A 14,394-nucleotide genomic window follows, 5' to 3' on the forward strand; every position below is an offset into this window, starting at 1 on the left:
CTGAGCCCGGTCTTGACTGGGAAGGGCGGGGTATAAAAATTATTATTATTATTATTATTTTATATTGAAAAATCCTATTTTTAATCCCATACACTATTCAGCTCCAGAGCTACTTTATGAAATGTCCGTGGCCGAAAACATTTCAATGGATTTCTTCCTGTGTTTTATTATCCTTAGATCTCCAGATGATTTTCCCCTTTCCGACATGGCAGCCCCCAATGGCACAGGTAAGCCTCTCTTGGAGTTCATCCTGAACGGGATCCCAGGCCTGGAACATGCTCACCTATGGATCTCCTTCCCATTTTTTTCCATGTATCTCATTGGCATGGTGGGGAACTGTGGGCTCCTGTACATCATCTGGACCGAGGAGGCCCTTCACAGACCCATGTACTGGTTCCTCTGCATGCTCTCCATCACAGACATCGTCATGGGAACATCTACCATGCCCAAAGCATTCTGCATCTTCTGGCTCAACCTCAAAGAGATTGACTTCAACTCCTGCCTGGTCCAGATGTACGTTGTCCACACCTTCACTGGGATGGAGTCTGGCGTCCTCATGCTTATGGCTCTCGACAGATTCGTGGCCATCTGCTACCCACTGAGGTACGCCACCATTCTGACCAACTCCTTGATTCTGAAGGTGGGGCTAGTGACCTTCATCAGGGGGGCCGTTCTCATCCTCCCTTTCCCTTTCCTGGTCAGGAAGATGCAATATTGCAACACCAACGTCATTGCTCACACTTACTGTGACCACATGGCGGTGGTGAAGCTGGCCTGCGGCAGTATCCACGTGGACGCCATCTATGGCCTGACGGTAGCCCTGCTGATAGGAGGCTTCGACATCTTCTGCATCGCAGTGTCTTATTTCATGATCCTGAAGGCTGTGGTGGCGCTTTCCTCGAAGGAGGCGAGGAGCAAGGCCTTTGGCACCTGCAGCGCACACATCTGCGCCATCACGATATCTTACACTCCTGCCTTCTTCACCTTCTTCGCACACCGCTTTGGGGGACACAGCATCGCTCCTCACGTTCACATCATTATGGCCAACCTTTACCTTCTTCTGCCCCCCATGATGAACCCCATTGTTTATGGCGTGAAGACAAAAGAGATACGTGAAACTGTCCTAAGGCTCTTCAGGAAGGGAAAGACCATGGGGCCTCATGGCCATTGAAGGTGGAGAAGATACCTAAGTCAAGCCATCAACAAAGAGGTTCTATGTGCATCCCCATCACCGATGCATATCACTTCCTCAGGTGCAGGAGGCCCAAATTTCAGCCAATGTGGAAAAAGCTTCAGTCACAGCTCCCATCTCACTTCTCATCAAAGAATTCATTCAGAGGAGAAACCCTATCAGTGCTTCGAATGTGGAAAAAGCTTCATTCAAAGCGCCCATCTCACTTCTCATCAAAGAATTCATTCAGAGGAGAAACCCTATCAGTGCTTCGAATGTGGAAAAAGCTTCATTCAAAGCGCCCATCTCACTTCTCATCAAAGAATTCATTCAGAGGAGAAACCCTATCAGTGCTTCGAATGTGGAAAAAGCTTCATTCAAAGCGCCCATCTCACTTCTCATCAAAGAATTCATTCAGAGGAGAAACCCTATCAGTGCTTCGAATGTGGAAAAAGCTTCATTCAAAGCGCCCATCTCACTTCTCATCAAAGAATTCATACTGGGGAGAAACCATATAATTGTTTGGAAGTAGGAAAGAGCTTCAGTACGAGCTCCTATGTCACTTCACATCAAAGAGTTCATTCAGGGGAGAAACCCTATCAGTGCGTGGAATGTGGAAAGAGCTTCAGTCAAAAGGCCAATATCCGTTCCCATCAAAGAATTCATACGAAGAGTGGAAAAACCTTCATTATACAGCTTTCAGCGCTAGGGAAGAAGGCACCACTTTAAACAGGCCTTTGACTGATTGACATCTAATGCTCTTTTAAAATGTGGTGGGGATGTGGGGGTTACATGTTTTGGGCTGTGTGTTTTATCTTTTCATATTGTGATTCTATGTTGTAACCATCTTGAGACCTGTGGGTGTAGGGAATAGTAGCCAACTCTTAGAGGGTGAGGGGTCATTGCGCCCCCCATAAAATATTTGAGGGGGCACCCCCCCCAATTCCTAGGAATTGGCATTCAAATGGCATGCATGCACCACATCATGTGACTGATTAACTGAGGCAGGGCTTCCTAAACCCCTTCTATATTTTATTCAAGTTGGCACCCCTGGTATAGGGTGCTGTAGAAATCAAATAAATGCATAAATAAAATAAAACTATCTGGATTGCCTTCATTTGCACATGTTCCAGCTTGTTAATATCCTTCTTATTATTATTTTTTTTAAAATTATGTACCTTCATCTGAAGATTTCACGGTGGTTCACAACATAAACATACAGGTTGAAAGCATGGCTTTCTCAAAAGAAAGTCAAGCCAGAGAAATCTCTCCTTTTATTCTTTTCTTTTTTGGATGGAGTTACAAACTGTTGATCAGGGGACTGCTGTGGAAATAGTGCATCTTGATTTTGTAGGAGGTGTTGATCAGAATTTATTTTGAACCACCAATCTGAGTGCAAATGATCCCCAAGCTGGTATAGCCTTTAAGGTAAAAAGTTCATGCAAAGGTTATGCAATGCCAGCCTAGAAACGTGAGGAATGAACTGTGAGTGAACTAAGCCCACCTAACCAGTTGAACAGGCGAGAATCTTGCCAAAGGATCGAAAAAGGAATGGTGGAGGCAATGCGAGAAACTAGCATTGTATACTTGCAGCACGCGCATCTCGTAAAGCTCGCATGCTAACAAGGAGGCTTGGGATAATTAGAGAGGAATTACCCAAGAAAGATATTACCTTTTTTCTGTATGCCACAACAGCAGCTAGAATTGTATTAGCAAGGAATTGGAAAAATGAAGATATACCCACGGTGGACGGACTGGCAGATGAAGCTGATAGAATTCATGGAACTGTCCGAACTGACTGGGAGACTCCGGGACCAGGGGAAAGAATCGGTGGGAAAGGAGTGGAAGATATTTAAAGTTTATTTAGAAAAGAATGGTAGACAAGGAAACTGTTAGGTGGGTTTGACTGACCGAACCCAAAGAGGACTCCTTCGTGGTTCCTCATCATCCTGGGGGAAAGTGACAAGAGGGGTGCTGCAGGGTTCTGTCCTGGGCCCATTGTTGTTCAACGTCTTTATAAATGACTTGGATGAAGGAACTGAGGGGATGCTCATCCCATTTGCAGACGACACCAAACGGGTCAAAGATCAAAGGCAGTAATAGTACCACTTTATTCGGTTTTGGTCAGACCCCACCTAGAATACTGTGTTCAATTCTGGGCACCACAATTTAAGTATCTTAAATTTTGTTTGCCTAGGGAAATGTTTATTGAATACCTATACTGTATTGTTAAGACTGTTGCCCGAATCCACCCAGCACTCATGGGAAAATCTGGTGTGATCTTTTAGACTAATCAAATGAAACTTTAACAGATTGAGGTTGAATCCTGACAAGACAGAAGTACTGTTTGTGGGGGACAGGAGGTGGGCAGGTGTGGAGGACTCCCTGGTCCTGAATGGGGTAACTGTGCCCCTGAAGGACCAGGTGCGCAGCCTGGGAGTCATTTTGGACTCACAGCTGTCCATGGAGGCGCAGGTCAATTCTGTGTCCAGGGCAGATGTCTATCAGCTCCATCCGGTACGCAGGCTGAGACCCTACCTGCCTGCAGACTGTCTCGCCAGAGTGGTGCATGCTCTAGTTATCTCCCGCTTGGACTACTGTAATGCGCTCTACATGGGGCTACCTTTGAAGGTGACCCGGAAACTGCAACTAACCCAGAATGCGGCAGCTAGACTGGTGACTGGGAGCGGCCGCCAAAACCACATAACACCGATCTTGAAAGATATACATTGGCTCCCAGTATGTTTCCGAGCACAATTCCAAGTGTTGGTGCTGACCTTTAAAGCCCTAAACGGCCTTGGTCCAGTATACCTGAAGGAGCGCCTCCTCCCCTATCGTTCTGCCCAGACACTGAGGTCCAGTACCGAGGGCCTTCTGGCGGTTCCCTCGTTGCGAGAAGCCAAGTTTCAGGGAACTAGGCAGAGGGCCTTCTCGGTGGTGGCGCCTGCCCTGTGTTACTAAATATGGGGAAATCACCAAAAGAAAGTTTGAAAGAATACTGGATATACAGGAACAGATTTTGGATGAAGAGTGGGAAATAATCTTTCAGCAACCACCCTTTGTTGTGACCTCTAGGATAATCCAGGAACAGTGGTTGAAGCTGGTACAAAAATGGTATCACACACCAGTAAGGTTGTATCACATTGCAAAATCCGGAAGTAAGAATTGCTGGAGGAAATGTGGAGGGATGGGAACGTACAGTGATATGTGGTGGGATTGTCCGTTAGTTAATAAGTTTTGGGAACAAATTGGTATAGAAATATCGAGAATTGTGGGTAGAAGGGTGGATATATCTAAATTATGGTTCTTGTTAGCCTTGGTACCACTGGGTTAAAAACAAAAGAGAATGTAAATGAGTAAAATTGATGGTAATTGCAGATAGACAGGTTATAGGGAGTACAGTGGGACCTCGGTTTATTAACACCTCGGTTTAGGAATTTTCGGTTTACGAACGCCGCGGACCGATCTGGAACGGATTAATTCACTTTCCATTACTTTCAATGGGAAAGTTCGCATCAGTTTATGAACAGAATTCCGGAACCAATTGTGTTAATAAACCGAGGTACCACTGTAATTGGAAAAATGCAGAAGAGCTAGAAGTGAACAAATGGAGGGGGAAATTGAATAATACTATAATTTTGGGAATTATAGTATTATTAAAAATAGTATTATTAATAGTATTCTTAAAATTGGGAAAGGAGTACGACAAGGTTGTATATTGTCTCCCTGCTTATTTAACTTATATGCAGAATTCATCATGCGAAAGGCTGGACTAGATGAATCCCAAACCGGAATTAAGATTGCCGGAAGAAATATCAACAACCTCAGATATGCAGATGACACAACCTTGATGGCAGAAAGCGAGGAGGAATTAAAGAACCTTTTAATGAGGGTGAAAGAGGAGAGCGCAAAATATGGTCTGAAGCTCAACATCAAAAAAACCAAGATCATGGCCACTGGTCCCATCACCTCCTGGCAAATAGAAGGGGAAGAAATGGAGGCAGTGAGAGATTTTACTTTCTTGGGCTCCTTGATCACTGCAGATGGTGACAGCAGTCACGAAATTAAAAGACGCCTGCTTCTTGGGAGAAAAGCAATGACAAACCTAGACAGCATCTTAAAAAGCAGAGACATCACCTTGCCGACAAAGGTCCGTATAGTTAAAGCTATGGTTTTCCCAGTAGTGAAAAGATCCTGAAGCTGAGGCTCCAATACTTTGGCCACCTCATGAGAAGAGAAGAATCCTTGGAAAAGACCCTGATGTTGGGTAAGATTGAGGGCACTAGGAGAAGGGGATGTCAGAGGACAAGATGGTTGGACAGTGTTCTCGAAGCTACGAACATGAGTTCGACCAAACTGCGGGAGGCAGTGGAAGACAGGGGTGCCTGGTGTGCTCTGGTCCATGGGGTCACGAAGAGTCGGACACGACTAAACAACTCAACAACAACATTACTGCCTTTGATCTTTGACCCATTTGGTGTCGTCTGCAAATGTGATGAGCATCCCCTCAGTTCCTTCATCCAAGTCATTTATAAAGACAACAAAGGGCCCAGGACAGAACCCTGCAGCACCCCTCTTGTCCCTGTCCCCCAGGATGAGGAAGACCCATGAAGGAATTCTCTTTGGGTTCGGTCAGTCAAATCCGCCTAACACTTACCTCATTCAGCCTCATTTTACCAGCTTCCTCACATAAATGTCGCAGGGGACTTTGTCAAAAGTCTTACTGAAATCAAGACGCACTATTTCCACAGCAGTTCCCTGATCAACAAAGTTTGTAATTCCATCCAAAAGAAAAAAGAAAAGGAGAGATTTCTCTGCCTTGACTTGTTTTTGAGAAATACATTCTTTCAACCTGTCTGTTTATGTTGTGAACCACCGTGAAATCTTCAGATAAAGGGCACATAAATTTTTTAAATGATAATAAGAAGGATATGGACAAGCTGGAACATGTGCTAATAAAGGCGACCAAGACAGTTTTATTTTATATAAGCATTTATTTAATTTCTCTACCACCCTAAAGCAGGGATGCCAACTTGAATAAAATATAGAAGGGGTTTAGTAAGCCCCTCCTCGCATAATCAATCACATGGTGTGGTGCATGCATGCCATTTTAATGGGAATGCCTATCAACTGGGGGGTGGCACCCTCAAATATTTTTGGGGGGCAAAGACCCCTCACCCTCTAAGAGTTGGCTCCGATTCCCTACACCCACAGTTCTCAGGAAGGTTAAAACATGAAATCACAATATGAAAACACAAAACAAACAGCCCCAAACCTGTAAAAAAAACTTTGCAAAATCATTGCAGGAGATCATGTGACCCATACTGGGCTCTGATGGGCTCTGATCTCACCAACACATTTCAAAAGAGGATTAGATGCCAGTCAGACCAAGTCCTTGTTAAAGTGGTGCATTTCCCCCTGACACTTAAAGCTGTATACTGAAATTATTTCCACCCTTCATATGAATTCTTTGATGGGAACTGAGAGAGGAGCTCCTACTGAAGCTCTTTCCACATTCCACGCACTGATAGGGTTTCTCCCCTGTATGAATCATTTGATGGGAAGTGAGATTTCGGCTGTCACTGAAGCTCTTTCCACATTCCATACACTGATATGGTTTCTCCCCTGTATGAATTCTGTGATGGGAAGTGAGAGAGAAGCTCTTACTGAAGCTCTTTCCACATTCCACACACTGATATGGTTTCTCCCCTGTATGAATTCTGTGATGGGAAGTGAGAGCGGAGCTCTTCCTGAAGCTCTTTCCACATTCCACACACTGATAGGGTTTCTCCCCTGTATGAATTCTTTGATGGGAAGTGAGAGAGGAGCTCTGGTTGAAGCTCTTTCCACATTCCATGCACTGATAGGGTTTCTCCCCTGAATGAACTCTTTGATGTGAAGTGAGATGGGAGCTCCTACTGAAGCTCTTTCCACATTCCACACACTCATAGGGTTTCTCCCCTGTATGAATCATTTGATGGGAAGTGAGATTGGCGCTTTGACTGAAGCTCTTCCCACATTCTCTGCACTGATAGGGTTTCTCCCCTGTATGAATTATTTGATGGGAAATGAGTTTGGAGCTCTGACTGAAGCGCTTTCCACATTCCACACACTGATATGGTTTCTCCCCTGTATGAATTCTTTGATGGAAAGTGAGAGAGGAGTTGTGACTGAAGCTCTTTCCACATTCCACACACTGATATGCTTTCTTCCCAGTGGGATTTCTTTGTTGGTAAGTGAAATGGGATCTTTTCCCACTTTCAAGATATTTATACGGCTTCTCCCTTATGGGGATTTTGTCATGGTCACCTTTGTTCTTAATTTCCAGTCCATCATTATCTACAATGAAGAGAAATGGATTAGAATGTCAGGCAGAAATTAATGAAGAATACTTGTTAACACTGATAATAGAGGAATAACACAAGTGGCTTAGATGGAAGGTTTTACTGAAGGGTTGGGTACATTTATTAACCCGGATCAACTGACATCCATAGGGGAACCTGCGATTCGATAAGGCTGGCTCTTCTCTTGAATGGATTGTTTGGCTCCATCATGGCTTCCCCTCCATTTCCAATGACAGTTTCTCTTTGGACAGCCAAAGACTGACGGGAGGAAAAACAAAAACTGAAAACCTGACAGAAGCTACTTCAACTTCCCTAAGAACTCTGAAGTTTACAGTTAAAATGGTCTGGGCTGTTCAGACCAGCCTGATCCTTGCTTAATAAGTTGCAACTCAAGGAAGAACATTCGCAGAAAAAAAACACAGTAATTTACTGTTCAAGGTTTATTGTGGGAATATTGTTTAGGGAACCTTTTAATGTTTAATAGATTATTGTATTTTAATGGTTGTTGGAAGCTGCCCAGAGTGGCTGGGGAAGCCCAGACAGATGGGCGGGGTATAAATAATATATTATCATTATTATTGAAATCCCAGGTTGGGATTTTCTCCGCAGATCTTGATTGCGGCAGGATACGAGAGAGCCAGAAGTCAAGTGCTCCAATGTATTAGGGACGTGGAGCTGCAGTGTCATATGGGCAAAATGGACAAACATGTCACAATAAGAGATCTTGGGAGAGGGTTCTCACCCACAAATTACCTGGCAAAACTGCAAATACCCAAGTATAGACATTCCTTTACTTTGGCCAGATTTAATGTGTTGCCCTCTGCACTGTTGCTGAGTCACGTGTTTGCCCATATGGCTCATCGGAAGTGGAAACAAATTTGCATGTATTGCTGCACTGCAGTTTCCACGAGGATCTACGCCAGACCTTTATCACCCCAGCCTTACAAAAGCTTAAAAATGAACCAGAATCCCAACGTCTGAGAGCCTTGGTAGAAGACAAGGTCCCTGAAATTACGATCAATGTTGCCAATCAGAAGCAGGAAACAAGAGCTTTCCAATGTCAATACGCAGGCGAATGCGAATACCTAATTTTATCTATGTCCTTTAATTTTAAAGTGTTGTTATGGCCTAATTTGTATTGAAATTGTCCTCTGTTTATTTCTGTGTTATCCTTTGTTGAATAGCTGTATGAGTTGATTTGGTCTGTGACCGTTTAATAAATTTTGATTTGATTTGATTTGAAATCCCAGGTGTTTTAAGGGGGCGTTGTTGATCTCTGTGAAAATATATGAGCTTCATCAGAGGTATTTTTAAATTTCCATGCAGATATGATGATCCCACAGGGAGCCTTACCAAGAGAGGCCACGACCCCACGATTCTCCTCCATGATATCCTTATGCAGAGCTCTCTGGTCAGGATCCAGCAATACCCACTCCTCGTCTGTGAAATGAACAGCGATGTCTTCAAAGCACACTGGACCCTAAAAGAAAAAGGGAAATGTCCTCCTCTGAGACAACACTGTTGTTCACCACCACTCCTTGACCTAAGACATATTTCCAGCCCTTGGCCTCTGTTCCCACAAGGCAGTTTCCCTGACCTGATCTGGTTCCACAGCCGCTGCTTCTCCTCTGTCCCCATTCAAAGATGGATGAAGAGGTCTAGCCAGTATCACTGTGTCACCTGCAAGAGGAAAAAGGTAAGGGGGAGGCCCAGAGTGACTGCTTCTCTCACAGGTAAATCAATGCATCTCAAACTGCAGAGGGGCCTTTGAGAAAGTCTCTCCTGGATGTTGGGGCGCATTTCAGATGTTAGTTGTGAAAAAATGTATCTCCCCTCCTCTGGGCTCTTGGCCCCAACTATCTCCCCCAACAAAATATGAAAAGAACCCACCTATGAGTTGGAAAACCAACAGAATGAGACTAAACATAAAAAACTCCTCCCTCCTTACCCAGCTGCCTCTGTCTGGTGTTCAACGGAGGTCTCTCTGCCTCAGAAGAAATCTGGCCCATTTCTGCAAAGAGATCCTTTCCCTGAAAAAAGAAACAAGGATTCAAAAGAGAGAATCGGGAGAAGGATTAAAAAATGAATGTCAGGTCCAACAGCTTTAAGCGTATTAGATCTCATTCCAAGGATGATGGATTTCTGTATTTTAATATTTTGTTGGAAGCCGCCCAGAGTGGCTGGGGGAACCCAGCCAGATGGGGGGTGTATAAATAATAAATTATTATTATTATTATTATTATTATTATTATTATGGATGCCTTCCCAGAAAATGGATGAGTTATCAGTAGAACATTATAGGATATTCTCCATCCTTTTGGGAAACCCTTGGGAGTATCCAGAGCAAAGTCTCTCTCACCTGCTTTCTCTCCTCTGCCTGACTCAGGAGGAAACCTTCGGCCAGGGCCACCGCCTGGGAACTGGTCTCCGCTCCACATTCCCTCACCCAGCTCTCCATCTCCGGGGGAAGGACAGCCAGGAACTGCTCCAAGATCACCAGGTCCAGCATCTCAGCTTTCGTGTGCCTTTCTGGCTTCAGCCACTGGTGGCAAAAGTGGTAGAGTCGGCTGCAAACCTCTCGGGGTCCTTTGGCCTCCTGGCAGCAGAACTGCCTCAACTTCTGGCTCTGCACCTCTGAGCAGAGGGTGTCCTCCTCACCCAGGATCTTCTGCACTGGGTTCTCCCAGAATCCCCCACTGCTCCCACTTTGGATGGCATGGCCTCTTCCTGCTCCAGGGCCAGCTGACTCTTGCTCATCCATCTGTGCTCTCAGGAAGCCTCTGAGAGATCAGAAGGAACCCTTTGGTCTTCTGCCAAGTTCTGTCCGTCTTAATGAGAAGCTCTAGCAAATCCTACAAAGCAAATACATTGCTCCATTACAAAAGTTGTCTAATATCAGGAGAAGAAAAAGCATGGATGAGTCTTGGAAGGAACCAGGTCTGGACTGCACCACAACCCAAACAATGAGCTATACAGTGGTACCTCTACTTACGAATTTCATGCGTTCCAAACGCACATTCGTAAGTCGAAGCAACTCTATCTAAAAATTCGTAAGTAGAAAAAAATCCTATCTAAACCGCATCCAAGATGGCGGACGGAGCTCCATTCGTAAGTGGAAACTTTCGTCAGTAGAGTTATTTGTAAGTAGAGGTACCACTGTATTTTTTATTGATTGATTTATATGTATATTTTAATTTCTGTAACGCTTTATATTTTAAAGGAACATTTTATATTTTAAAACATTACAAAGGAGATCAACTACAGAATACATATTTAACATACTAGGGCTGGGTGAATCTGGGCTTCACCCCCTAGGACAGGTGGAAAGGGCCTTTTTAAAAAGGAGAAGAAAGAGGAGGAGGAGGAGGAGGAGGAGGAGGAGGAGGAGGAGGAGGAGGAAGCCTCTAGCCCAGAGGTTGGCAACCACTGGCCCATGGGCTGGATCCGGCGCACAGAGGCCATGTAACTGGCCCACGAGACGCCCGCTCAGCAAGTGCCCTGTGCACTGCGCTAAATGGGTACAGTGCAGTGGAGGGAATCGCCGAGTGGTGCCAGAAATGGCATCTGCACACGCGCAGATACAAGAAACCGCGTCTGGGCATGCCCAGACGCGATTTCCGACATTGTGCTGTGCATGTACACCAATGTTTGGCCCAAGGACAATTGTCCGTGGCAGTGATACGGCCCACGGCTGGAAAACCTTGCCAACCCCTGCTCTAGCCCTCTTATAAGATAGCAATGAAAAATGTAGAGGTAGCTGAAGGAATTTCTGGGAGATGAATCACCCTTGTTTCTTGTGCCTTCCAGTCTATGCATGAAGTCAGAAATTTAAATGGAGTTATGAATCCTGAACTGGATAAATCGGTAAATAAAGGGGAAAAGAAAGAAACAAACCTTCCAAATTTTTTTCGCAGAATGGTAGAAGATCTAGACCTAGTAGGCGCATGGAGGTACAAATACCCAATTCAAAAAGAATTTACATATTATTCTTTGTTGCATCAAGTAGCGAGTAGGACTGACGGAATATGGGTCTCCAAGGATGTGATAGGGAAAATTGGGAAAGTAGAAATACTCCCAAGGACGCTAACAGACCACAACCCGGTAACATTATGTTTGAAGGAAAAAGAATGGGAAAAGAATAAAAGATGGAGGATGAATGTTTTTCTTTTGAATAATGAAAAAATTGTGCAGGGAGCACATGAGTTGATGAAAGAGTATTTTGAGTTAAATTGTAATGGGGAAGTTAATTTAAAAACAGTTTGGGATGCGGGGAAAGCAGTGGTGAGGGGTTATTTCGTCCAACAAAATAAAATTGATAAAAACTTGAGGGAAGAAAAGAAAAGGAAGTTAATGGAGGAAATAAAAAAGAAGGAGAAAGTATTATATAAAACTAGGAAAAAGGAAATAGATCAAGAATTAAGGATTTTAAGAACAGAATATGAAAATTTGATAGAATATGAAATGGAGAGACAAATACAATTTTGGAAATACAAACATTTTGAATGGGCCAACAAACCAGGAAGGTTACTCGCTTGGCAATTAAAGAAAAGGAGAACGGAAAGGCAAATCAACAGATTAAAAGTGGAGGGGACAGTGATTGAAAAACCCAAAGAAATTAGAGAAATATTTGAGAAATTCTATGCCAATCTCTATTGAAAAGAAGAAGAAAAAGAAAAAGAAATGGGAGAATATATAAGTAAAGCTAAATTAACTAAAATATCAAAAGAAAAGATGGATAGAATGAATGAGGACATAACAGAAATAGAAAATAGGAAGGTAATACAAAAGATGAAAATTGGAAAATCCCCGGGGCCTGACGGAATCCCAATAGAATATTATAAAAAATTGGATGATATATTAATAGTGCATTTGAGGAAAGTTATGAATGAAATTTTGAGCAAAGGTATAACACCAGATTCTTGGAAAGAAGCGACTATAACCTTGTTACCAAAACAAGAGAGTTATATGGAATCCCCAATGAATTATAGACCAATATCTTTGTTAAATAGTGATTATAAAATATATTCAGGAGTATTGGCTAGTAGGATAAATTTAGTATAAAATGAAATTATACATGAAAATCAGGCGGGATTTATCAAAGGACGGCAAATTAAAGATAATATTAGAAATATAGTTAATATAATTGAACATTTAGAAAATGATAGGGGAAAGAAGCAGCAATATTATCAATAGATGTGGAAAAGGCCTTCGACAAGGTGTCGTGGGCCTTTTTAAGAAAAAATTTAGAGGAATTAGAATTTGGGGAGAAAATGAGGAAGGGAATTGAAGCAATATATAGAGAGCAGAAAGCAAGAATTGTAGTAAATGGAGTGTTATCTGAAGAAATCCGAATTAATAAAGGTACAAGGCAAGGCTGCCCGCTATCCCCTTTGCTGTTTATTATAGTATTAGAAATTGCATTAAAGAAGATAAGGGAGGAGAATGGAATAGAAGGGATAGAAATAGGACATAGAAAATATAAAGTAAAAGCGTTTGCGGACGATATTATCATCACCACGGAAAACCCATTGGAAAGCATCCCCAAGGCATTGGAAAAGTTAAATGAATTTGGAGAATTGGCGGGATTTAAAATAAATTGTAAAAAAAGTGGCATTTTAACAAAAAATTTAGAAGAATTGGATAAAAAAAAATTACAAGAATCAACCGGCATTGAAATTAGGAAAAAAATAAAATATTTAGGGATCTATGTGACGGCTAACAATATAAATTTATTTCAAGAGAATTATGGAAAAACTTGGAGAGAAATAAAGCAGAAATTGGAAATGTGGTCCAAATTGAAGATTTCACTATTAGGCAGAATTTCAACAATCAAGATGAGTGTCCTGCCTAAGATGATGTTTTTATTTCAGAACCTACCAATTTTGGGGGGCTCAAAGTGTTTCGATAATTGAAAAAAGGACATTAGCAAATTTATATGGGAAGGAAAAAAATCAAGGATCAAATATAAAGTATTAATAGATAAAAGAGAGAGAGGAGGGCTAAGTTTACCGGATTTAAAATTATACCATGACGCGGCTGCACTATATTGGTTAAAGGATTGGATTAAATTAAAAAATAATGAAGTGTTGGATTTGGAAAGTTCCGGGTTGGGGTCTGGATGGCATTGGTATATATTGAGAGACAAGATGGAAATATATAACATTTTCTGGAATAATATCATAAGGAAATCAATATATAAAGTGTGAAAAAAATATAAAGCTATATTGGAGCCAAAAACACCTTGGTGGATATCACCTAAAGAGATTATATCAGTCAAAAAGAGGAATATGGAAAATAATTGGCCAAGTTATAAAAATTTGTTAGAAGATGTAAATGGGACTTTGAAATTAAAAGAATACAATGAAATTCGGAATTACTGTAACGTATGGTTGCAGTATTTCCAAATTAATGAAAGATTTAAAAAAGATAGTATAATTGGATTTGAAAAAGTGATGTCTAAATTTGGGGAAATAATATTGGAGGGGAAAAACAAATTTATAAAAAATATTTACGATTTGATATTGGAATGGGAGACTAAAGAAGAATTAACAAAAAATGTGATGATTAAGTGGGCGCAAGATTTGGATAAAACGATAATGTATGAGAGGTGGGAAAAATTATGGAAAAGGGATATCCAAATTGTATCAAGTTATGATTTGAAGGAAAACATTTATAAGATGCAATTTAGATGGTATCTGACCCCGGTGCGATTGGCAAAGATGTATAAGGGAAATAACAAAACTTGCTGGAGATGTAATGAATAAATTGGAAATTTTATGCATATTTGCTGGTGTTGTAAAAAAATAAGAAAATTTTGGGATGAAGTCTACAGAGAGTTAAAGAAAATATTTAGAATAACATTCAGGAAGGAACCAGAAA

General features: G+C 42.0%; 2 protein-coding genes and 1 pseudogene across 3 annotated transcripts in view; 2 read left to right on the forward strand and 1 right to left on the reverse strand.

Annotated features, from left to right (window-relative positions):
• Window positions 1–205: 205 nt before the first annotated feature.
• LOC118085588 (olfactory receptor 52N1-like) lies at window positions 206–1,171 on the forward strand. Its single transcript, XM_035116418.2, has one exon. The coding sequence runs from the start codon at window positions 206–208 to the stop codon at window positions 1,169–1,171; it is 966 nt and encodes a 321-aa protein (XP_034972309.1).
• Window positions 1,138–14,394, forward strand: part of LOC132592083 (zinc finger protein 850-like) — a 236,806-nt pseudogene continuing 223,549 nt past the window's right edge.
• LOC132592065 (zinc finger protein 558-like) overlaps window positions 5,738–14,394 on the reverse strand; it is a 41,770-nt gene continuing 33,113 nt past the window's right edge. For both annotated transcript variants that reach the window (XM_060274149.1, XM_060274148.1), the window contains exons 2-6: window positions 9,875–10,367; window positions 9,464–9,545; window positions 9,113–9,195; window positions 8,869–8,995; window positions 5,738–7,510 (exon numbers count right to left, since the gene is read on the reverse strand). In XM_060274149.1, the coding sequence (XP_060130132.1) occupies window positions 6,597–7,510; window positions 8,869–8,995; window positions 9,113–9,195; window positions 9,464–9,545; window positions 9,875–10,276 (1,608 nt within the window). In that variant the 5' untranslated portion in view covers window positions 10,277–10,367 and the 3' untranslated portion in view covers window positions 5,738–6,596. The remainder of the gene's footprint in view (window positions 7,511–8,868; window positions 8,996–9,112; window positions 9,196–9,463; window positions 9,546–9,874; window positions 10,368–14,394) is intronic.

The sequence above is a fragment of the Zootoca vivipara genome, chromosome 4 (assembly GCF_963506605.1).
Source record: "Zootoca vivipara chromosome 4, rZooViv1.1, whole genome shotgun sequence".
Taxonomy (NCBI): Eukaryota; Metazoa; Chordata; class Lepidosauria; order Squamata; family Lacertidae; genus Zootoca; species Zootoca vivipara.

Excerpts from the sequence above, each read along its gene's own strand:
- LOC118085588 (XM_035116418.2), top strand. The coding sequence starts at position 206 with ATGGCAGCCCCCAATGGCACAGGTAAGCCTCTCTTGGAGTTCATCCTG.